Genomic DNA, 25753 nt, shown 5'->3' with positions numbered 1-25753 from the left:
TTTATCCATAAGATTGATCTTCATTATTTTTTTCTTTTCTAAAATATATTTTTAAAATTTATTTCTTTATTTTGAGAGAGAGAGATGGGAGGAGGGGCAGAGAGAGAATTCCAAATCCCAAATCCCAAGCAGGCTTCTCTCTGTCAGTGCAGAGCCCAACATGGGGCTTGAACTCACAAACTGTGAGATCATGACCTGAAATGAGATTCAGAGTCAGATGCTTAACTGACAGAGCCACCCAGGTACCCTAGATTGATCTTCATTATTAACCTTAGATATTAAGGTTCAATATTTACTTTGCATTGTAATAGTTTACCTACTTAGATAAACCATCCTGTATATTAAAACCTTCTAAAATATTCAGTAGCTCTTAATAGCATAAGCTTTCCAGTAATTATCTTTTCTTTCTCTTTTTCTTTCTTTCTTTCTTTCTTTCTTTCTTTCTTTCTTTCTTTCTTTCTTTCTTTCTTTCCTAAATATTTAAATTTACACTCTATGCCTCTATGCTAGGAGCTCTAAGGGTACAATTGTTAAGACATTAGCTTTACCCTCAATTGTTTTATGTTTGGAGAAGTCATTAATAAACAAGAAACTAGAAGGCTGGGATAAATTAAAGCTCTCTTGTTGGAATGTAACTGATTTTGACTGGAGAAACAGCAAGCAGGAAAGTTTCATGGAGGGGGAGGAACTGATACTACATTACAACTCATTTATTTTTCAGGGTATTGTCAGGTAGATTTCCTCAGTAATGAAGCACCTCAGGGTGGTTTTCTTTTCATGGTATTCTGGTTAGGTGCCTGCTATTTCAGGGACCCAACAGTAGAGGGCTCCTGTGGTAATCTGTGGGCAAAACTCCAAGGGAAATCCCATCCCGAGGAAATCTTTGAACAAGACTGTACACCTCACAAAGGCGACAACTGACAGATGGTTTTGCCTCCCAGGCAGCAGGAATTCAGGGATGTTCTGATGGCATTTATAAAACTGGGCCAGTGTCTGTGTGACTGCTCGACTCTCTGCTTTCTCAGCCTTGCTTGTATAACTCTTTTTCTGTATCTTTTATTTTTGCATCAGTTCATTGTTTCTGCTTCCTTATATTTTAAGCTTGCTCTTGTCTGTTTAGCCCCACTCTACCTTCTATCCTCTTTCTGTCTGTTTACCCTCAAATCTTAATACAAAAAAACTTTAAAAAATCCCCACCATTTTCTGGTTCAAGTGTGAGAGATAATCTAATAGACTAAAGCAGTCTTTTTTTCATGCTTGCATTAAACTCCATTGGCCCAAGTTGGTACCATGATTGTATCAGGGGTAGCTGGGTGGCCTGGCTGCATCCTGGCCACAGTGTGGAGAGTGGCAAGATCACCCCTTCCGAGTCATTATGTGAGGAAAATGAGTTCTCAAGGAGAAAAATCCAAAGCCATTAAATGATCTCTCTAAAGAAGCCAAAGTTACCGGAAGGTTGTTTTGATGCACCAGAAGATTCTCATTTAGAGAAAGAACCAGCGACAAAATTTCTGGATGATGTTAATCCTGTTACCAAAGAAAAAGGTGGCCCTAGGGGCCCAGAACCTAACCAATATGGAAACTGGAAATGAAAAGTACACTGTATTGATTTTTAAGCCATATTTTGTTTGTTTGTTTGTTTATTTTAATAATTTATTGTCACATTAGCTAACATATACTGTATACAGGGTAGTCTTAGCTTCAAGAGTAGATTCCTGTGATTCATTGCTTACATACAACACCCAGTGCTCCTCCCAACAAGTGCCCTCCTCAATGCCCATCTCCCATTTTCCCACCCCCATCAACCCTCAGTTTGTTCTCTGTATTTAAGAGTCTCTTACAGTTTGTCTCTCTCTCTGTAAATTTTTCCTTCCTTTCCCCTATGGTCTTCTGTTAAGTTTCTCAAATTCCACACATAAGTGAAAACATATGATATCTGTATTTTTCTCACTGGCTTATTTCACTTAGCATAATACTCTCCAGTTCCATCCATGTTATTGCATATGGCAAGATTTCATTCTTTTTCATCGCCTGGTAGTATTCCATGTTATATATATATACCACATCTTCTTTATCAGTTCATCAGTTAATGGACATTTGGGCTCTTTCCATACTTTGGCTATTGTTGATAGTGCTGCTGTAAACACTGGGGAACATGTGCCCCTGTGAATCAGCACTCCTGTATCCTTTAGATAAATTCCTAGTAGTGCTATTGCTGGGTTGTAGGGTATTTAAATTTTTAATTTTTTGAGGAAATGCCACACTGTTTTCCAGAGTGTAGACCATATATTATTAACTTCATAGCATGTTTCATGACAGCTGTCAAATATATAGGTAAAATTTGGTAGCATGAAAGACTATTTATGGTCTTTATATCCACCACTAATTAATGAAAAAGCCTGAAGACTTCCAAAAGGTGATGTAGCAGCAATGGAAACGCATCATTCAAATCTCCTCTTATGGGAAGCAGAATTGACTGAGAACCCTGGCTGCTGCCCCATGGGATCCACCACTGTGTTCCTGCTGAAGTCACACTTCCCTCAAGCTGTTCCCAGCCAATGAATGAGTATGGTGGGGTTACAGTAAATGAGTATGCTTGCCCACTCCCATGATGTGTAACATCGGCTCAAAGACTCCCCGTTAGCCAGCCCAGAATTTTCTTGGTACTGTGCTGCTGTCTGAGACTCTTCTTACCCAATCTTCCTTTTCTCTCTCTTTCTATTCCTTTTATTTCCTTTTCTCTCCCCTTCACAGGTGTCAGACTCTGCCTACTTTTCCTCTTTATAATTCAAAATGTCTTCCCAATAAATCTCTTCCACATTAAAAAAAAAAAAAAAACAAAAAAACAAAACCAAAACCAAAAAACCCTGTTGGCCCATTGGTGAATGTACTGCTTTGGATCCAAACTGCTGTGGGACAGAAAACATGGCTGCTAAGTTTGCTATACCAGAAGAAACTTTGTGTTGGATTGTTTCCCTTAAAAGGGGTAGGGGCTAAGACAGGTGTTTAGATTGACCGACATGTGGAGTAAAATAATATTCTACTTTGAGAGGTGCTGACATTTTGTTTTGGAATCAGTTGGGAGAATATTTTCTATAAATGTTTGTAGTACCTCAGAATAAAAGATTTGAGGAATCCATGTGGCATACTGGTGTTGACCTTGTCCCTCGGGCTTTATAATCATTACTTACTATGTTGCTTAGCAACTCTATAGCATTATCTCCAAATCTAATATTAACTTGAAATACATTAGAAATGAAAATTATAGAAACATGACTCTTAGGAATTGATATTTTCTCAAGTTACTGTCAGCAATAACATGATATTACAAAACAGACCATACAATATAGAATATTTCATGGAAATTCTGAGTTTAATATAAAGAATAATCTAACATTGAGGAACTTTCATTAATAATAATAGAAAGGTAATGGCAATAGAAAGCCTTTCAGCTGGCTTTTCACATCCCATAACCTAAATAACTTTTCTCAAGAGGATGAGCGAAACAAAATCCTGAATTACATATTTTTTTCTTATTTGAAAATCATTCATTAAGGCAGAAAATGTGGCATGATTTTTTGAGTACAATGCCATAATCATCCTAATGACCTTTATTATTCTCCTTTTCAAAATGTAAGCAATGATTTGCAAAAGGATTGTTTAAGAAGAAGCAAAAGCTCTCAGTTCCTATGAAGGAAGGAAGGAAAAATGGGTCACAGAGGGACACATTAATTACTTTTTCAACACTATTCATTGAAAACCTATCCTCTTGGCACTAGGCTATAGTAATTACATATAAGACAGAAAGAATTTGGCCAAGCCAAAAGAAATATTGAGCTGGCATTCATATTGCTGGTGATATGAAACACTAAGTGTAGAGAATTTATAAGACCTATATGATTTCCAGGTATTTAAAGACTTTTTCACTTTGAAAATAAACACTGACCCATATGTCTAAAAATGAAAGGAATTCAGGAAATGTGTGCAGGCCTTTGAAAATTGAATACAGAGCTCAAAGAGAAATGCCACATTTTTTTTTTCTGGTGAAATTCCCACCTTTTACAAGTTAGTGAGAACACTCTTAGAGCAGTGTAGCTTTTAACTTTTGGAGGGATAAGGACTTTAAAATTTGATGAAAACCATGGACTTTCTTCTTAGAAAAATACAGATAATCAAAAAAAACATTTTACAATGAATTTCTAGGGTCTGTAGAGCTATACAAGCCCATCCAGGAAACATATCAAACAAGAAACCCTGATTCTAGAGAATGTGTTCTTAGTGGATACAGTTGGGAGTAGCTGAAGGAAGGAGGAGGTGACATGGAGGTGAGGAAGTTCAGAGTGTATGGGCTAAATACCATTCTCCAAAACTAAGGACTCCCTACAATTTACAGTTGATTTTTCTGCTCAGTCATTGCTAGACCATTCCTAATTTCTCTATAAAAGTAGCATTTTAAAAATTAGGATTTTGAGCTGTCTCTGCTTTTATTCAGCCAAGTGACCTTGGACAATCCGTTAACCCTTTTTAACTTCACTTTCTAATCTGTAAAGTGGAGATAATTTAAAAATTATCTTAAGAATTAAATATCAAAGAAATAATTAAATATAACATGTGTAATGTTCAAAGGAAGCCCTCAAATGATACACATTATTGTATTTACTAACAGTACCAAAGTTTTGTATCTATTTCCATTTTAACCTGTAGGCAAATTATTTAGCCAGAAAACTTTTTAAAAATATAACAAAAGATGTTGCCTCAAATGAAAACATTTCTTTTAAAATTTCTCTGACATGTCTTAGGTATTTATTAAAAAGAAACTGTTATGCTAAGTGAAATAAGTCATACAGAGAAAGACAGATACCATATGTTTTCACTCTTATGTGGATCCCGAGAAACTTAACAGAAGACCGTGGGGGAGGGGAAGAAAAAAAAAAAGAGGGAGAGAGCAAAACCATAAGAGACTCTTAAAAACTGAGAATAAACTGAGGGTTGATGGCGGGTTGGAGGGAGGGCAGGGTGGGTGATGGGCATTGAGGAAGGCACCTGTTGGGATGAGCACTGGGTGTTGTATGGAAACCAATTTGACAATAAATTTCATATTTAAAAACAAAGAAAACAAAGAAAAAAAGAAACAGAAACTGGTTGATAAATTTGATCTACAATAGTAAAATAGAAAAAAAAAGTTTTGCGAAAACAAAATTTTAATGGAAGATATTAGAGATAAATGTTTAAAGATTGAGCTATCTTGGTTTATTTGCATAAACTTTTTTACATTATTAGATCAAAATGATTTTTATCTTAGAAATAAGATGCATTTTGATTTCAGTACAATCCATTGTTAATCTTGGTCTTTAAAAATTTTTAATAAAAGATAACCAAAAATTATATATAGTATATACTTATATTAACGCATTATTTTTAACATTTCAGAGTGCAGATGATTCAGATATATCTGTCATTGCCCAGAACAAGAAATGCTTTGACAACGATATTGTTTGTTCTAAAAGTGTTTTGATTTCAGTTGGGGACACTGAAATTTATCTGAATGACGCTCCTTACAAAGAGGTTAGTAAATTATTTATTTTATGATCATTTTAACTTGTCCCGAGAATACTGAAAACAAAATAGAAACGATTTGGGGTACTTTTCTCTGTAAGTGATTACTCGATTTCAATTTTCTTTTCTTTGTTGTTATGTGACTTCAGTAAATCATACTTGTCTTTTTCATTTACACTCCACTTCTCTATATTCCAATTCTTTCCTCTTCTTCATCTCCATGGTGACGATTCTGGCCCCAGCAACCATCACCAATTATCTGGAGTACTACAACCCTCCACAATAGACTCTCAGCTTCCTGTCTTAGTTTTTCTCTTATCCTGCCACACTGCAGCCAGAGTGGCTTCTTTCTAATATGGGAATCTAATCTCCTGTCACTGTAGTGCCTCACAACTTTCAAATGACTTCCCATTCCCTTATACTATCTCACCAATCTGACCATGGTCAGTCACCTCTCCTGCCTCATGTCTCATCACTTTCTGCTTCGAGCTCATATTCCAGAAGTTGGAGCTCTTATTAGTTCTTTAAATGATCAATTCTTTCTCTCACCTCTGGTTCTTCATGAAAGTCATTGCTCCCACCTGGATCAGCCTTTTCTTTCACTTACTCTTCTATGGTAGGTCTCATCTTAACTCCTTCAGGGAGTTCTTCTTCATACCTTCAAACACTTTGTTGGGACACAAGTCACACTTTAGTGAAATTATTTGTGTGGTTGTCTGTCTTTTCCATTTGTCTACGAGTTCTGTGAGAAGTGGGGCCATGGTTTCCCTTATTCCTGTATTCTTGGAGCCTGCCCAATTTGAAAGAATGAATACATTTCATTCATTCATTCATACATTTTACTATATACCAAAATATGTATTAATTATTGGGACTAGAACAGTGAAAAGACACTGTGCTTGCCTTTAAAGAATTATACTCAGGCAAGGGAGACATTCACATAAACAAGAATGTTCAGTGTAATGTGCAAGAGTGTATAGGACAGTATGGGAATCCCTGAGAAGAAGCCAACCTTGGATGTTTAGGGTAGTTGTTAAGAGTGTGGACTTTGGAGTCAGTCAGTAGTGATTTAGAATCCCTGTTTTTTTCACTTGCTAGTTGTGTCACTTTGGCCAAGCTTACTTAACATCTTTAAGCTGCAGCTATCTCAATTGTAAATTTGGGATGATTAGAGAATCTACCTCTTAAGTTCATACAAGGATTAAATCAGATAATGGATTTCAAGAAATGGCTTTCCTCTTCTCCTTCACCCTCCTTATTTTTGAGAGCTCAGAATATATGCTCTGGATGAAATGATTTGAACTGAGTCTTAAAGGATGAGTAGGTATTAGGCAGGTGAAGAGGGAGAATAGAAAGACAGTCAATACAGAAGAATGGTCATGTTAAAAGGAACAGAGTTGAAAGATACAATGGTTTGTTTGGAGAATTGCGAGTGGTTTAGTTTGGTTGAAGTATACAGGGATAGTGGAGGGACAGTATGGCAAAGAGATTCAGGGAGGAGTCTCCAGGCTGACTTTAAAGCAGGGGACATGGGAACAAGGGCAGTAGACAGGAGGCTTGTTCCAAACCACAGAGGCTCTTAAATGGTGTAAGATATTTGAACTTGTTTTACAAGTAAGAAATTTTGGCATTGAGAAAGGACATGATCTGACGTATGACTTTTTTTTTAAGTGTATTTATTTATTTTGAGAGAGGCAGAGAGAGAGAGAGAGAGAGAGAGAGAGAGAGAGAGAGAGAGAGAGAGAGTAGGGGAGGAGCAGAGAGAGAGAGAGAGAGAGAGAGAGAATGAGAGTCCCAAGCAGGCTCTGTGCTGTCAGCACAGAACCCAACAAAGGGCTTAAACCCAAGAACCATAAGATCATGACCTGAGCTGAAACCAAGAGTCTAGTGTTTAACTGACTGAACCACCTAGGCACCCCTGATATATGGCCTTTTAAAAAGTGGCCTCTCTGAGATTTTAGAACAGAGTTTCTCAAAGTTTGGTCTGTAAATATGCATTAAGATCACCTGGAATATCTATTATAAAAGCTGGTTTCTGGGCCTCACCTTAGTAATTAGAATGGCTGAGGTTGAGGATGAAAATCAATTATTTTTAATGGTACCCCCAATTCTTCTTGACATTAAAGTTTGAGAACAAGCACTTTAGATCATAGTTTATACTTCAATCGGAAATGTTGAGACCAACCAGGCAGCAATCAAGCTTTTGGCAAAGCAAACAGAGTCTCTATATCATGTTGTTATATTTTGGACATAATTGCTGCAGTTTGGTATAGCTATCAGCTGGATATTCATTTATAGGTAAAGGTTCTAAGAACAAAAATTGTTTTTTTTTTTAAAGAAAAAACCGAAGAGAAAATAGTAACTGTTCTTGTAGGGACAGTTTGACACATTTTTGAAGCGGTAATTACAGTTCAGTATAGCTTTCAACTTCCAGTGCTCACCTGTATGCATCTCCATATGAGGTGTGAATTATGAAGTAAGATAAAGGAAAGTCATAAACACGGTTTCCCCCACTAACACATCCCCCATTAACATTTTTTCCTGAGCATTAGAAGTAAAAATAAGTACCATTATTTTATGGCAGATGGATTGCTCATCTAGGTGAAGGAAAAAACTGTTGCTCTTTCAATAAATGCCCAATTTTGTTTTGTCAAATATGTAAGATATAACTGTTTTATAAATGTATTTAAGCTGCCCTTTAGATGTGTTAATTCTCCACATTTATAACTTGTCTTTCTAAAATCACTAGAATTTGTTGAAAATGCTATAATTCTCATCTAAAGTGGACGTTTCTATTTTGGGTAATTCATAACACCCTCCCTCTTCCAATGAGCGACATCCTCGCTTCCTAATCTGAACAGAAAGGAGTCCAGTATCTCCTTTAGACCAAAGAGAACTGATTTTCTTGTGGTAAAGCATCCTGTTTAGTAAAAATGAAGGATTTTTTTAGCTCTACAGGCAAATAGAAAAGTTATCTTTCACATCAGGAAAACCGATGCAAAACCAACCTGAAGGAAGTCTAATAATAAGCTGTCTTACCCAAAAATTATTTTTATGTTCTGAAGATTTGTCAACCAGTTCAAGGGAACTTTAATAGGAAAACACACAAAAAAGTGTTTTATGGGTTGAAAAGAGCTATTAGCCACAAATATTGCACTTACTTGCTTTAATTGCTGCTGATCAGGCTGGAAGATGAGACCTGTGAACAGGCCAGTGCAAGAAGGTTTTAAAAATATATAAATCACACATTGATCTGGTACGTCTTCCAAGGAGCTAACATTCAGGTGAGGGAGAAGACAGATAGCAAAGCCAAAGACAAAGCATATAATGGAAGGGTACTGAAAATGTAATCACAACAATAAAAATAGGTTCTGTGGCAGAGAGTGACTTGGGGGCAGGACAGTCTGCACATATTATGGGCTTCCTTAGAAGTGAAAATGTGATGCGCCTTGTTCAAAACAGGAAGTTTTCCCTCTCCCTTTGTTTTGCGCTCTCTCTTGACCTGTCATGTTTTTTTTTTCCCCCTTTATTTTTAAGGCCTTGGTCACTCAGAGACAAGGGTACTCCCAGGTTGAGTGCAGACCCTCACAGGCACCCAGGGCCCTGCCCCAGAACTTCAATTTGGCACTTGGAGTAGAAGGAAGGAGGTTAGGTAGAGTCCATTAGCCACGTATGTGGTTACACAATATATATACTATTGTATATAATATACTGAGTACTTTTAAGTTTGACCTTGGTCTAGATGACTGAAAACTCTTTGTAGAGATGACTAAGTTTACTTAATTTGCCCTAAGGGATGTTTCTAAAATGTCATCTATAGTATAGTATTTCCAAACTATGCATTTGTTATTTTTGGGGGGAGAAAAATAATCAAAGAATTCCATATCCGCTTCACAATTTTTATTTTGCTTCTGACTAAATTTGCTTTACTTACTTTGATTTAACCATGTATTATTAAAGTTATTATATGAGTTAACTGGAATGTCAGATTTAATGTAAATTTTATAGGGTATAGCACCTGCTCCTAGGGAATGTTGCATATTTGTACTTTAGGCTAAAGGTACTCTAAATTTTCCCAATGGGTTCCATCTCTGGTTTCACTCTAATGTTATTATTTATAGCACACAAGTTATTTTCTTTTAATAGAAACACGGTCTGTCACTTTCCTATTCAGAAACTTTTATTGAATGCATTTTGCACAAAGAATAGCAACCCTTGACTGTACGGATAACTTGGCTGCAAAAGGGCCTCAGACTATGCTTGTTATGGAATCCATGCTCTAGACTTTTGGTGCTCTCCTCAGTCCTGAACAAATCTTGAACTTTCTTACCCCAAGTCTCTAGTCAAGTGATTACTTTTGCTCGGAATGATTTCTTCTCCATTCTCATTTCCAGCTCTGTGTACCTTCCTATGTAGGGTTTCTTGCAGATCCATTCATATCCCACTCCTTGCAAGAAAGCTTTCTAAGTCCCTTAATGGAAATTCACCTCCCCTTTCTCTCTCTCTCTAGATATGAATATAGATGGATAGATAGATATAGATAGATCTTTCTATATATTGATACATATGTCTATCTATAGATATATCTGTCTATAAATCTATCTGTACATATGTTTTATATATAGAGAGAGTATATACCCACTTTGTGTTTTTGTTTTTGAATTCTGCAAGTAACATCATACATTTTTAATACTCAATCATATTTATTCATCATTAGCAAAGAATTTGAGTCAGAAGATATATCCCCTTAATGTATTCTATGTCTGTGCCTTTGTTTATATTCTTTTCTATCACAGAAATATCTTCTCGCCTTCGCTTGTTTATCCATGTTAAGCCCCTCTATCATCTTGTGTCTCATTACCAATTTATGTATTTCCTGTTTTATGCATTTGTTTTGTGTTTTACTACAGAATTCAGACAAGACGGGCCAAGCAAAAATACTAGTACCTAGACACTTATTGGTGGATATTAACTTAATTAATGTTTATATTTTGGTTAGGGAACAAGGAATTCATTTTTTTTTCTTTCTTTTCCCTTTTTAAAGAAACGATCAGGTTTTTTTCTGGAAAATAACCCTACATACCAGCTTTGGAAGGCAGGGTACTACATAGTAGTATACTTTCCAGAGAATGATATCACTATTCTTTGGGATAAAAAGACAACCATACATATCAAAGTTGGACCCCAGTGGAAGGTAGGTCAACCTGTTTGGTAGATCAATCCAAATGAAATGTGAGAAATGAAATTACATATACCTTTCAATGTTTTAAGAAAATAAAATAATTGATATTTTCTTTAGAAAACAAGTTGTATGTTCAGAATTACTAACTTGTAACCCAGTGAAGAAAAACTGTACCAACTGGAGTACAGCACTGTGTGCAGTTCTTTTTAATTTTAACCTTAGAGTAACAGTTTTCCAAAGTTACTTAGGTCAGTTTCTTTCTTCCCATCCCTTTCGGAGTGGTTATATGATATGTTTGCAATATAGTTAGATTCATTTTATTACATTCTGCATTCCATCTTTTCCTCCACATTCTGGGTTTTTTTTTTTGGAAATTTATTTTAAAAATATTATGGTCTAGAGTTCTATGGGCTTTAACAAATGCATGGCATTGTGTATCTATCACCAGAGTTGTATACAGAACAGACCTATCAACTCCCAAATTTCTTCCATTATTTGACCCATCATTGTTAACTCTTGTTGATATATTTTTCATGTCTACAGTTTTGTCTTTATGCAACCTGTTGGGTCTGGCTCCTTTGACTTGGCAAAATATGTTTAAGATTCATCTATACTGTTAAATGAATTAATAGTTTGTTCCTTTATACTGTTGAGTAATATTCCATTGTATGGATGTACTAGTTTGTTTTATTCATTCATGGTTGAAGATCCAATCTGCGCTGTTTAGAATTTTTGGCAATTTATATTCTAAATTGTTTTAAATATTGTTTTCTGTTAAATGCTTTATAAGTATTATTAAATATGTCTATTATTTTAAATATTTTCAATCCTATTAAATATTTTAAACTCATATATTAAAGTTGTTTTTGAAACACTGATACATTTTTAGAAATCCAGTTTATCTGAAATTGAAATTGAGACTCATGGATCTAATCTGTGGCAAATTAGGGAAAAACTGGGATAGTAACAATGTATTCTTATAAAATTATGGAAAGGATACATATATTTTAAGATTTTAATATGTTGTAAGTTGAAGATATGACTGTGTATTGTCAAGCCATTTTCTTTCAACCTCAAGTGAGATAAAGCCCATAAATCTGTTACTAGTGTTTTCTGGCTTCTTGCATTTCTTTTTTTTTTTTTTTTTTTTTTTCAACATTTACTTATTTATTTTTTGGGACAGAGAGAGACAGAGCATGAACAGGGGAGGGGCAGAGAGAGAGGGAGACACAGAATCGGAAACAGGCTCCAGGCTCTGAGCCATCAGCCCAGAGCCTGACGCGGGGCTCGAACTCACAGACCGCGAGATCATGATCTGGCTGAAGTCGGACGCTTAACCGACTGCGCCAGCCAGGCGCCCCGCATTTCTTTGATGAAGATGAAATAATTTAGTCATCGCCATGCTTTCTTCAACCATATTCCCCTGCCGCTTTAATTATGTATCCTCTCTTCCCTACTTTTTGGAAGTGAATTAACCAATTATTCTTCTACATCTCCCCCTTCGCTGCTGCCTCACATTGTTGGGTGGCCAATGGTGGAAGTGGCCATTGTCTTTGGATAGTTATTGTGGCTTCTGAGAGCTTAGGCACCATGGTAAGTAATGGTCATGACAGGTGCAATCCCAAGGTTATTGTCATCTTTGCTGGAGACATGGGCAGCCTTCTTCATCATCTACTAAGGGCTGAATTCCATTCACCAATACATGAAGAGAACATTCAGTTTCAATGTTTTAAGGAGGATTTTCATTGTTTTAGGAAGATCATTCTTCTCTGTACTTTTGATTTATCTCCCTCTTCTAAGTAAAGTATTTCACATTTTTTTGAGAAAATGCAGTGAGTAATGTTGATGTGAATAATTCATATGGCACTTTCCATAACCATTTCATAACCTATAACAACCTTTACAAATATGAAGTAAAATGTGGTTTTTATTTATTGTGTCTCATGGTGGCATGATACATGGATATTAAAGTTAACTTTTTTCTTTAGACGTTATGTTTTGAAAGTTTTGGCTTTTCAAAGTATGATCTAATGAACAATGTATTATTTTTATTGTTTCAACATTTACAGTGTTACAAAATCTTAAGCTTATCAGGTGGGACTTTCATATTAAAAATTTATATGTATATGAATATATACAAAATACATATGCATATACACATATATTGTAGTGTCTATATTATACTTTTCCAAGTTACTTACATTATTGTATCAATGCTAAGACAATGGTAAGAATGGATAGATAAAATTTGGGGGATGGTAAAACGTTATAAGAATTTTAAAATAACAAATACAATTAAGTAAATATGAAATTACACCATCTTGAAACATATTCATATGTGTGGAAATTCTTAAAATGTCAATTTTAAATCTTTAAAAATTTTTAGTGACTGAGCCTTTAAATGTTGAAGTGAATATAGAATATTTCATATTTCATGATAATTTTCTTTCACTTTAGAACAAACTATCAGGATTATGTGGAAACTTCGACAAATGTACTTCAAATGATATGACCACATCCAATAACTTAGAAGTGAGAAATGCCCAGGTATTTGGAGATAGTTGGGCATTGGGGCAGGTAAGTAGAATATATGTATTACAGAACTTAAAAAATATTTTGGTATATTTATCATTTTATTCTCATAGGAATATTTATTTAGATAATACTATTTTATGTCATAGCTGACAACTTACTTTCACATTTACTCTCTCATGTAATTCTTGTGACAGTCTTGTAATGTTAAGGGCATTGCCTCTATATTATAGATGAAGAAATTGAAGCTCAGGAAAGTTAAATGACCTGACTAATACATGCTCAGAAAGAAGCAGAGGTGACGTTCAAATTCACGTCTTTTAATCTTATACTTTTCCTTCCATAAAGCAAAATGCTTTGTCAAGGTATTTATATTTCTAATAATGTAACTTTTGTCAACTCAAAGCAATGGATAAATGAAGGCAGAATTTCTTACCATTTGTTCTCCAGACATGGCTGTGTGTGGGGTGGGAATGGGTAGGGAGTGGATTTGTGGTCAACTACATTTGGGAGCAATTTGAATAAATTAAGTTAGACACATTTCTTTTTTGAAGGATTTCCTTCCAAGGGAGGGATGAATTTGAAGGATTTTCCAACTTATTGACACAGAACCTATGTTTTTATGTATTAGTTCTGAAGGAAATAGTGTCTTATGGGTCACACTTTGAGAAATGCTGAATTAACTCCGAAAACAGAGTCAAATTGAAAATTGGTGTCATTCTTTTCTTCTACTTTCTCTTTTTAGCCTATTTTTCTTTCTGGCTAAGAGCGGTATCCACAACTACAGTTTTCTGATTGGTTACTATTTGATTAATTGCTTTACCACTTTACCCAATTTACCTAATATATCTAAATTTCTTTAAAAACATAAGAGGGGCCTCAGATAAAACATTCACCTAATTCAGTAAAATTTAAGCAGCATATTTCATTGTGGTCTAAGCTGAAAAGTACAAGCCTTTTATTTAATATATGAACTTCCTACTCTATGGAGAGATACCAAATCCTTTTTATTATGGCTCTCATATATCTTGTGGCATTTAGAAGTTTTTGAAGGAAATACCTTACATTTGTTCTTTCAAAATGAATTAAGGTATAAACAATTTATAATAATACCTAAATATTTGGATCAAAGAATTTTAGACTCACTATAATGTATATTCTTATTCATACCTAATCCAAAAATAAAAATTAAGAAAAAGTTTTTTCATTTGGTAAGTTCTATTTAGCACTTCATATTTTCCAGATTCTTTGAACCCATAAAATGATTAAAACAAAGCCTCTGTCATTAGAAATTTCGAGTCTAGTTTGGTAGTTCAGGTAGAAAAATTAACAATGAACATATGAGACAGGTAGGTGCTTTGATAGAGGTGAATGGCTTGGACTTCATTATGGTCAAAGGAAAGTTCCTGAAGAAGGTGTCATTGGGCTGAATCCTGCAAGCCTTATGGTAGCTACAAAAATGAAGGTGATGGGTAACAGCATAGCAGGAAAGGAGAAAGCAGCTGGTTAAAAGGTGTCAGGAACACTGGCGCCTAATCGGATTTCAAGAGGTTGTGTATGGCAGTTCTGGAGGGTCTAAAGTAGGCAATGGCTAGGATGCAGAGTATAGAGTGGCAAGATAGTCCTAGGATCTACCTAAAACTAGTTGGGAGGTTCTTTAATCCAGCTAGTTGTGTTAAGTCAGAGAAGATTTAGAAAACGACACAAACCTATGAGGCATTAAAGATTAAAATCATTAGCATTTGCTGAAAGATTGTATTTAGGAATGATGAATCTGGAGGATTCAAGGAAGTCTCCTATCTTGCTGGCTTACTGGGTGGATGCTGGCACTCTTCACTGAGGAGAGTAGATGGTGGAGAACAGTGGGTACAGGACAGAGGTGCAAAGGTAAGAATAGGTTGGGATGCACTAAAGAGAAGCAATAGAGAAATTTATGTGGAGATTTCCAGTTTTGAGATTCAAGAAAGAGATTTGGGTGGAAATACAGATTTGGCACTTACTAGAGTATACAGGTTAGAGTATACAGGTTGTTGAAGCCATGAGAAGTATATAGAGTGGGGAAAACCAGGTTTGAGGATCAAGCTTTGTATAGATGGAAGGGGTAGAAGAATGGGGGGTAGCAGCCAATGAATTAGGAGAAAACCCAGAAGAAAATGGTGTCACAAGGAACAAATGAGGAGAGATGTTTAAAAAGGGTGAAGTAATATACAGAGTCAGAGGTAGCAAAAGGTTAAGTGAGATGAACACCAAAACATGGCCTTTATATTTAGGCAACTCTCATGAAGAGACAATTGATGACATTTCCAAGGTGGTTTCAGGGAGATGGATTAGAAGAGGCAGAGACCACATTTCTGAGTATGTGGGAGGTGAGCCTGTAGACACTTGTGCCTATACAACTTCTCAGAGAACGGCTGTGACAGAAATGAAAGAGCTGAAACTGGAAAAAGAAAGAGAATCATTTGCTCACACAGTTTTTTAATGACCACATTTGAAACAAATTCAAAAACTGTTTACTCTCTAATATCGCCATAATTTTAACAGTATGCTTAGTTGTTTTAAAAAAAATAATATACACTATTAACATTGAGTTGGCTGACTACAGATGCTTTAGGTAAAACCTGTCTAAAAGAATGAGAATACAGTAGATGTGATTGTTGTGGATGGAGTCAGAATGGTTTACTCTGGTTTCGGCTTCAGAAGTCCCCCCTGGGAAACTTTTGCTTCTCTCTTTTTTTTTTCTTCAACAGTGTGAAACCCCAAGTGAGTTATTTAAACCCTGTGAGGCACATCAAAACAAATTTCCTTATGCCAAGAAAGAATGCTCCATTTTGTACAGCGATGTTTTTGCTCCGTGTCGCAATGTGGTAACTGAATACTTTACTAAACTTTCACATTTAAACGGGTACTGCCATATCTATGCTATTTGAGATGAATGGGACAAGCAAGTTAGCTAACTATTGGCTCTTCAGGTGTACTACCTAACCATTGTTAAGAAGACAGATTTGGTAGTTTGTTTTTCTGTAGAAGAGATGCATCCAGTTGACTTACTTTCCTTCTCAATCCGTCTTATGTAACAGCATACATTTATACGTAATATTTGTAGTACTCTGTTCTAGTTTACAGAACATTTTGACATATATCCTCAAAGTCAGAAATGATACATCAAAGCCACAAATGTTTTTCTTCAGCGCATTGCTTCATTTCATGGGTGTTCTTCTCCTCAATCCAATGTATTGTTTAAAAGTATTAGAGGTGGCACATTTTAAAATGGTCTTAAAAGCATACCAAGATGGAGTGTGATTTATTCAGAAATTTAAATTTCTTTTTTTTAAGTTTATTTATTTTGAGAGAGCGAGAGAGCGAGCGTGTGCATGCATGTGGCTCGAACTCACGAACTGTGAGACCATGACCTGAGCTGAGATCAAGAGTCAGATGCTTAACTGACTCAGGCACCCCAGAAATTTAAATTTCTAAATGCCTTCCCAACATAATAATTTTAGACCCCAATAAAGTTAAAAAAAATATTCATAAAAATCAGTAAAAGTGCAATTGGTAATAGAACATTCTTTTAATACTATGAGAACATGCCAATTTCAGCAGGTGCTGAAATTCTGTTTTTTTGTTAACCCTATTACCTGTTTTGCTAGTTTTTTGATCGTACATTTACCTAATAAATTCCTTTCTCCTTTGGTCCATAAAAAGTTTTGAGATATTGAGAACTCTAGGTGGCAGTATTAGGCTGATAATGCCAAATTTTGAACCGACCAGTTAGTTTTCTTTTAGAAGGTTGAATTTTAATCAGTTATTGTCAGTACTTATTGAAATTAACTCATTTTCCATTCCATTTTCAGATTGATGTCACTTCTTTTGCCAAAAATTGCCATGAAGACACATGTAACTGTAATCTCGGTGGGGACTGTGAATGTTTATGCACAAGCGTAGCAGCATATGCATACAAATGTTGTCAGGAAGGGGTATCTGTTCACTGGAGGTCATCCACTGTTTGTTGTGAGTACCCTACTTAGAACATCAGCATCAGGTGAGAATCTCATAAAGAGATTAACCATCTTATCATCGAACAAATACCATGGAATGCATAGAAATAGGATTTCTTTAAGACAACTAAGTTTTATATTCCTTTGACAGTGCAGATAAACTGTAGTATATCTATAAAGGATTTATAAAAATAAAAATTGAGGTCAAATTTTCCCTTCTGTGTCTGACTATTGTCACTTTAACGTTTGAACTATAAATTATACACCATCCTCAAATCGTTTATGACTGCATTCCCCTTATGGCTGTGAAATTTCACTTTCTGATTATCAGAAATGTGTTTTTTTTAAAAGGCATTTGAATTTGCTTTCAGATTCACATTTTTAAACTCTTGATTTACTTGTGTAGATGGTTAAGTCATCGAAAGAATGCTTAAGATTTTAACACTTTCAGTTGACATTTCTAAATAGGCAGATATATTTGCCTACCTATAAAATAACTTATAAAATCTGATTAATGACAACACATCACTCTTAAAGAATTCTCTTTGCTTAGAGGAAGTTCCCAAATAATGATATCCTTCTGTGTTCTTTCAATTGGTCACTGATAAACATATAACCATATTTTGCATGCATTCAGATAAGTGGTCAGATTCTTATACAGTTTAATATTTATTCTTTTATGTTTTAGCACTTGACTGTGAATATTACAATGAAGGTATGTGATATTTATTTATTGATTTATTTTTTTTTCTGTTTGCTATTCTCCCTTTAAAAAAATATATAATTTATTGTCAAATTGGTTTCCATACAACACTCAGTGCTCATCCCAGCAAGTGTCCTCCTCAATGCCCATCACCCACTTTCCCCTCTCCCTCACCCCCCCCCCCCCGTCAACCCTCAGTTTGTTCTCAGTACTTAAGAGTCTCTTATGGTTTGCCTCCCTCCCTTTCTGTAACTTGTTTTTTCCCCTTCCCCTCCCCCATGGTCTTCTGTTAAGTTTCTCAAGATCCACATATGAGTGAAAACATATGGTATCTGTCTTTCTCTGCCTGACTTATTTCTCTTAGCATAATACCCTCCAGTTCCATCCACATTGCTGCAAATGGTCAAATTTCACCCCTTCTCACTGCTAAGTAGTATTCCATTATATATATAAACCACATGTTATTTATCCATTCGTCAGTTGATGAACATTTAGGCTCTTTCCATAATTTGGCTATTGTTGAAAGTGCTGCTATAAACATTGGGGTACACGTGCCCCTATGCATCATCACTCCTGTATCCCTTGGATAAATTCCTAGCAGTGATATTGCTGGGTCATAGGGTAGTTCTATTTTTAATTTTTTGAGGAACCTCCACATTGTTTTCCAGAGTGGCTGCACCAGTTTGCATTCCCACCAACAGTGCAAGAGGGTTCCCATTTTTCCACATCCTTGCCAGCATCTATAGTCTCCTGATTTGTTCATTTTAGCCACTCTGACCGGCATGAGGTGATATCTCGGTGTGGTTTTGATTTGTATGTCCCTGATCATGAGTGACATTGAGCATTTCTTCATGTGTCTGTTGGCCATCTGAGTGTATTCTTTGGAAAAGTATCTATTCATGTCTTCTGCCCATTTCTTAACTGGACTATTTGTTTTTGCGGTGTGGAGTTTGGTGAGTTCTTTATAGATTTTGGATACTAGCCCTTTGTCTGATATGTCATTTGCAAATATCTTTTCCCATTCCGTTGGTTGCCTTTTAGTCTTGTTGATTGTTTCCTTTGCAGTACAGAAGCTTTTTATCTTGATGAGGTTCATTTTTGCTTTTAATTCCCTTGCCTTTGGAGATGTGTCAAGTAAGAAATTGCTGCGGCTGAGGTCAGAGAGGTTTTTTCCTGCTTTTCTCCTCTAGGGTTTTGATGGTTTCCTGTCTCACATTCAGGGCCTTCATCCATTTTGAGTTTATTGTGTATGGTGTAAGAAAGTGGTCTAGTTTCATTCTTCTGCATGTTGCTGTCCAGTTCTCCCAGTCCCATTTGTTAAAGAAACTGTCTTTTTTTTTTCCTTTGGATATTCCTGCTTTGTCAAAGATTAGTTGGCTATGTATTCTGGTCCAATTCTGGGGTCTCTATTCTATTGCATTGGTCCATGTATCTGTTTTTGTGCCAATACCATACTTTCTTGATGATTACAGCTTTATAGCAGAGGCTAAAGTCTGGGATTGTGATGCCCCCCACTTTGGTTTTCTTCTTCAATATTACTTTGGCTGTTTGGTGTCTTTTATGGTTCCATACAAATTTTAGGATTGTTTGTTTTACCTTTGAGAAGAATGCTGATGCAATCTTGATTGGGATTGCATTGAGTGTGCAGATTGCTTTGGGTAGTATTGGCATTTTAATAATGTTTATTCTTCCAACCCATGAGAATGGAATGTTTTTCCATTTGTTTGTGTCTACTTCAATTTCCTTCATAAGCTTTCTACAGTTTTCAGCATACAGATCTTTTACATTTTTGGTTATTCCTAGGTATTTTATGGTTCTTGGTCCAATTATGAATGGGATCACTTTCTTTATTTCTCTTTCTGTTACTTCATTATTGGTGTATAAAAATGCAACCAATTTCTGTACATTGATTTTGTATCCTGCAACTTTGCTGAATTCATATATCAGTTCTAGCAGACTTTTGGTGGAATCTGTTGGGTTTTCCATGTAGCGTATCATGTCATCTTCAAAAAGTGAAAGTTTGACTTCATCTTTGCTAATTTTGATGGCTTTATTTCATTTTGTTGTCTGATTGCTGATGCTAGAAATTCCAAAACTATGTTAAACAACAGTGGTGAGAGTGGACATCCCTGTCATGTTCCTGATCTCAGGGGGAAAGCTCTCAGTTTTTCCCTATTGAGGATGAGATTAGCTGTGGGCTTTTCATAAGTGGCTTTTATGATGTTTATGTACGTTCCTTCTATCCTGGCTTTCTCGAGGATTTTTATTAAGAAAGGATGCTGTATTTTGTCAAATGCTTTTCTGCATCTATTGACAGGATCATATGATTCTTATCTTTTCTTTTATTAATGTGATGTATCATGTTGATTGATTTGCGAATATTGAACCAGCCCTGTGGCCCAGGAATGAATCCTACTTGATCATAGTAAATAATTTTTTTTATGTGCTGTTGAATTAGATTTGCTAGTATCTTGTTGAGAATTTTTGCATCCATATTCATCAGGGATATTGGCCTGTAGTTGTCTTTTTTTGCTGGATTTCTGTCCGGTTTGGGAATCAAAGTAATGCTGGCTTCATAGAATGAGTCTGGAAGTTTTCCTTCCCTTTCTATTTTTTGGAACAACTTGAGAAGGATGGGTATTAACTCTGCTTTAAATGTCTGGTAGAATTCCCCAGGGAAGCCATCTGGTCAAGGACTCTTATTTGTTGGGAGATTTTTGATAACTGATTCAATTTCTTCACTAGTTACGGGTCTGTTCAAATTTTCTATTTCTTCCCGTTTGAGTTTTGGTAGTGTGTGGGTATTTAGGAATTTGTCCATTTCTTCCATGTTGTCCAGTTTGTTAGCATATAATTTTTCCTAGTATTCCCTGATAGTTGCTTGTATTTCTGAGGGATTGGTTGTAATAAATCCATTTTCATGCATGATGTTTATCTATTTGGGTCCTCTCTCTTTTCTTTTTGAGAAGCCTGGCTATAAGTTTATCGATTTTGTTTATTTTTTTTTATTTTTATTTTTTTTTAATTTATTTTTTTTCAACATTTATTTATTTTTGGGACAGAGACAGACAGAGCATGAACGGGGGAGGGGCAGAGAGAGAGGGAGACACAGAATCGGAAACAGACTCCAGGCTCTGAGCCATCAGCCCAGAGCCTGACGCGGGGCTCGAACTCACGGACCGCGAGATCGTGACCTGGCTGAAGTCGGACGCTTAACCGACTGCGCCACCCAGGCGCCCCTGATTTTGTTTATTTTTTAAAAAAACAAACTTTTGGTTTCATTGATCTGCTCTACTGTTTTTTTTTTTCTGGCTTCTATATTGTTTATTTCTTCTCTGATCTTTATTATTTCTCTTCTTCTGCTGGGTTTGGGGTGTCTTTGCTATTCTGCTTCTAGTTCCTTTAGGTGTGCTGTTAGATTTTGTATTTGGGATTTTTCTTATTTCTTGAGATAGGCCTGAATTGCAATGTATTTGCCTCTTAGGACTGCCTTTGCTGCAACACAAAAGGTTTGGATTGTTGTATTTTCGTTTTCATTTGTTTCCATATATTTTTAAATTTCTTCTCTAATTGCCTGGTTTACGCATTTGTTCTTTAGAAGGATGTTAAGGGACATGCTTTTGGAGGTTTTCCAGACTTTTTCCTGTGGTTGATTTCAAGTTTCATAGCATTGTGATCTGAAAGTGTGCATGGTGTGATCTCCATTCTTTCATATTTATTAAGGGCTGTTGTGTGACCCAGTATGTGATCTATCTTGGAGAATATTCCATGTTGACTTGAGAAGAAGGTATGTTCTGCTGCTTTGGGATGTAGAGTTCTAAATATATCTGTCAAGTCCATCTGGTCCAATGTATCATTCAGAGCTCTTGTTCCTTTATTTAAAGATTCTGTCCATTGTTGTAAGTGGAGTATTAAAATCCCCTGCTATCACCACATTCTTATCAATAAGATTGCTTATGTTTGTGATTAATTGTTTTATATATTTGGGTACTTCTGAATTCACTGCATAGACATTTATTATTGTTAGCTCTTCCTGATGGATAGACCCTGTAATTATTATATAATGTCCTTCTTCATCTCTTGTTACAGACTTTAAAGTCCAGTTTGTCTGATATAAGTATGGCTACGCCAGCTTTCTTTTGACTTCCAGTGGCATGATAGATGGTTCTCCATCCTCTCACTTTCCATCTGAAGGGGTCATTAGCTCTAAATGAGTATCTTGTAGACAGCAAATAGATGAGTCTTGTTTTTTTTTTTTTTTAATCCATTATGATACCCTATGTATTTTGATTGTAGCATTTAGTCCATTTACATTCAGTGTTATTATTGAAAGATATGGGTTTAGAGTCATTGTGGTATCTGTAGGTTTCATGCTTGTAGTGGTATCTCTGGTACTTTGTGGTCCTTGCAACATTTCATTCACAGAGTCCCCCTTAGGATCTCTTGTAGGGCTGGTTTAGTGGTGATGAATTCCTTCAGTTTTTGTTTGTTTGGGAAAACCTTTATTTCTCCTTCTATTCTGAATGACACACTTGCTGGATAATGGGTTCTTGGCTGCATATTTTTTCTGTTCATCACATTGAAGATTTCCTGTCATTCCTTTCTGGCCTGCCAAGTTTCAGTAGATAGGTCTGCTACTACCCTTATGTATCTACTTTTGCATGTTAAGGCCTGTTTATCCCTAGCTGCTTTCAGAATTCTCTTTTTATCCTTGTATTTTGCCAGTTTCACTAAGATATGTTGTGCAGAAGATCGATTAAAGTTATATCTGAAGGGAGTTCTCTGTGCCTCTTGGATTTCAACATCTGTTTGCTTCCCCAGATTGGGCAGGTTCTCAGCTATGATTTGTTCAAGTACACTTTAAGCCCCTTTCTCTCTTCTTCTTCTTCTTCTTCTGGAATTCCTATGATATAGAGAATGTTCTGTTTGATCAAATCACTTAGTTCTCTAATTCTTCCCTCCTGATCATGGATTTTTTTATCTCTCTTTTTCTCAGCTTCCTCTTTTTCCATAATTTTATCTTCTAATTCACCTGTTCTCCCCTCTGCACCTTCAATCCACGCTGTGGCTGTCTCCATTTTATTTTTCATCTCATTTATAGCATTTTTTAATTCATCATGACTATTTTTTAGTCACTTGATCTCTGCAGCAATAGATTCTCTGTGTCTTCTATGCTTTTTTCAAGCCCAGCAATTAATTTTATGACTATTATTCTAAATTCTTGTTCAGTTATGTTGCTTACATCTGTTTTGATCAATTCTTTAGCTGTCACTTCTTCCTGGAATTCTTTTGAGGAGAATTCTTACATTTCATCATTTTGGCTAGTTTTCTGTTCCTTATAAGTTTTAAAAGCTTGTTATGTGCTCTGCACCTGCGAGCACTGCTATATTAAAGAAGGGTCATACACTTTTCAGGGCCTGGCTCTTCAGGAGGTGTTTTTTGGAGAGTGTTTACTTGCTCTCTGTTGTTGTGACTTTGGTTATTTTATTTCCCTACTCGTAGTGATGTTTTGGACCCTCTACCAGGTGTGCTTTGATTTGTTCCCTGAAGTAGCCTTGGAAAGGAAAACAAACAGACAAACAGGAAACAAAAACACACAAATAAAACAAACAAAAATTAAAAAAGTAAAAAGTAAAACAATTAAAAAGCAAAAAACTAGAAACACCACCTACAAGTAAAGGACAGGGTGGAGGTGGTGCCAGTGAAAGAGCACATACAAAGAGAGAAATGACAGGGGTGGGGGTGGGGGGAGAAAAAATAAGCATTGATTAGGCAGAGAGACTAAAAGACTTCATCCAGAGAGAGAGAAAGGAAAATAAGGAAGGAGTCGGGGGGGAAAAAGAAACAAAAGATACAGTTACCCAGACAGCTAAGCTATATGGCTTGATTATTCCAGAGAGAGAGAGAGAGAGAGAAAGGAAAGTAAAGAAGAACGTGTAGAACATGTATCAAGAGAATGGATTAAATATGTCTGTTTAAACAAACTAATAACCAGAGTAACCAGCCTAGAGGAGGGAAGAGATAAGAAGGAGAAATGAGGGGCGCCTGGGTGGCGCAGTCGGTTAAGCGTCCGACTTCAGCCAGGTCACGATCTCGCGGTCGGTGAGTTTGAGCCCCGCGTCGGGTTCTGGGCTGATGGCTCAGATCCTGGAGCCTGTTTCCGATTCTGTGTCTCCCTCTCTCTCTGCCCCTCCCCCGTTCATGCTCTGTCTCTCTCTGTCCCAAAAATAAATAAACGTTGGAAAAAAAAAATTAAAAAAAAAAAAAAAAAGAAGGAGAAATGGAAGGGAGAATATATCTATATATCAAGAATCGTCCTAAAATTAATCCAGACAATGCAGCAGTGCTGGTCTGGAGGAGGGGCCATCTGGTTCCACAGCGTCTATCCTGCTCCAGTAGACACACAGTAACCAGGAGCAGAGGGGCGTGGTTTGGTGTAGGCTGGTCCCGCCTCTACTGTGAGCCCCTTCTTGGTGGTGGTGGTGGGGAGAAAAATGGCGACCCCCCCAGTCGCTTCTTCACAACCTGGTGTCCCAGATCACTCCTTTGAAGCCATCCTCACTATGCCACGGGCTCAGACAAGACTCCTGTGCCCTGGCACTTGGCTGGGAATTAAACTCCCGCTCTGTGCGCCCCGGTACTGGGGAAGCACCTCTCCATGCTGCCCGATGTGTGGTCCTGGCTGGTTATGTCCTGTGCTACAGCCCTTCGGGGGAGGGGACCAGTTTCTCCTGCTGCAGACTGCGCCCCTGACCTACCACTGAACCCAGAGGTGGCTCCCCGCTCCCCAGGTGTGAGAACAGGGCAGCCAGCCCCAGTCCAAAGAAAGCCCTGCAGTTAGAGATGGGATCCCCCTTTGTCCCAGTTGGAGGTTTTTCTCTTGTCCAGATAATACTCCTATGCTTCCCCAGCTGCTCTCTCCTCCATTCGTCTCTCCGCAGAAGGGGATCCTCCCCTCTGTGCCTACGTGGCCCATTTTATCTCCCCCAGTTCGCAGTCATCCACCTATGGTCCATCAGGTTGTCCCAGTTTCTCCCTGGTAGACTCAGTCTCTTTTCCTCCCAGACTCTTGGGGTACAAAGTCCTTTGGCTTCAAAGGACTTCCAAAGCGCTTCTTTGTTTGAGAGACGCTGGGAAGTACGGATCCCCCTACTTCTCCAGCATGTTTGCTGCTTGCTCAGTATGTGACATTTAAATAAAGACAATTAGTATAATATTCTATGGAATGTCTTTTCAGACTAAAAGTTTTTGAACAACATGTCTGAGAATAATAGTTCATGATATATAACTCAATAAAAGCCTTTAGTTTCTAAAATTTATCTAAATTTCTAAGTATTTGCATTAAAATTTATTCCCTGTAAAATAAAAAGAGCATGTAACTAAATTCTCAGCATTTAGGAGGCCTTCAATAAATGGTTTTTGTATGACATGAATGAATGAAGTAGTAAAGTTAGCCAATTTTTTAGGCAAAAAGGATGAAAGACATATACCATTATTTTACCATTAAGTATAAATATAAACATTATTCAAACATTATGTTATAGAAATAAAAGAAACAGGAAACAGGGGCACCTGGGTGGCTCAGTCAGTTAAGTATCCAAGTATGGCTCAGGTCATGATCTTGCAGTTTGTGATTTTGAGCCCACCGTCGGGCTCTGTGCTGACAGTTCAGAGTGTGGAGCCTGCTTTGGATTCTGTGTCTCCTTCTCTCTCTGCCCCTCCCCTGCTTGCACACGTGCTCTCTCTCAAAAATAAAAATAAACATTTAAAATAAAAAGAAATAAA

The 25753-nt window shown here is 36.6% G+C and overlaps 1 protein-coding gene and 1 pseudogene across 1 annotated transcript in view; both read left to right on the top strand.

Moving 5' to 3' along the window:
- Positions 1 to 25753, top strand: part of OTOGL (otogelin like) — a 147439-nt gene that overhangs the window by 60532 nt on the left and 61154 nt on the right. The window contains exons 26-31 of the mRNA XM_086712739.1: positions 5431 to 5565; positions 10601 to 10750; positions 13196 to 13315; positions 16018 to 16134; positions 17122 to 17278; positions 17954 to 17980. Coding sequence (XP_086568865.1) covers positions 5431 to 5565; positions 10601 to 10750; positions 13196 to 13315; positions 16018 to 16134; positions 17122 to 17278; positions 17954 to 17980 — 706 coding nt within the window. The remainder of the gene's footprint in view (positions 1 to 5430; positions 5566 to 10600; positions 10751 to 13195; positions 13316 to 16017; positions 16135 to 17121; positions 17279 to 17953; positions 17981 to 25753) is intronic.
- On the top strand, positions 1291 to 1592 carry LOC147579021 (succinate dehydrogenase assembly factor 4, mitochondrial pseudogene; annotated as a pseudogene).

Source organism: Puma concolor, chromosome B4 (assembly GCF_028749965.1).
Source record: "Puma concolor isolate L17-30 chromosome B4, mPumCon1.1.hap2, whole genome shotgun sequence".
Lineage (NCBI taxonomy): Eukaryota > Metazoa > Chordata > Mammalia > Carnivora > Felidae > Puma > Puma concolor.
This window is presented reverse-complemented; position numbering and strand designations above follow the sequence as displayed.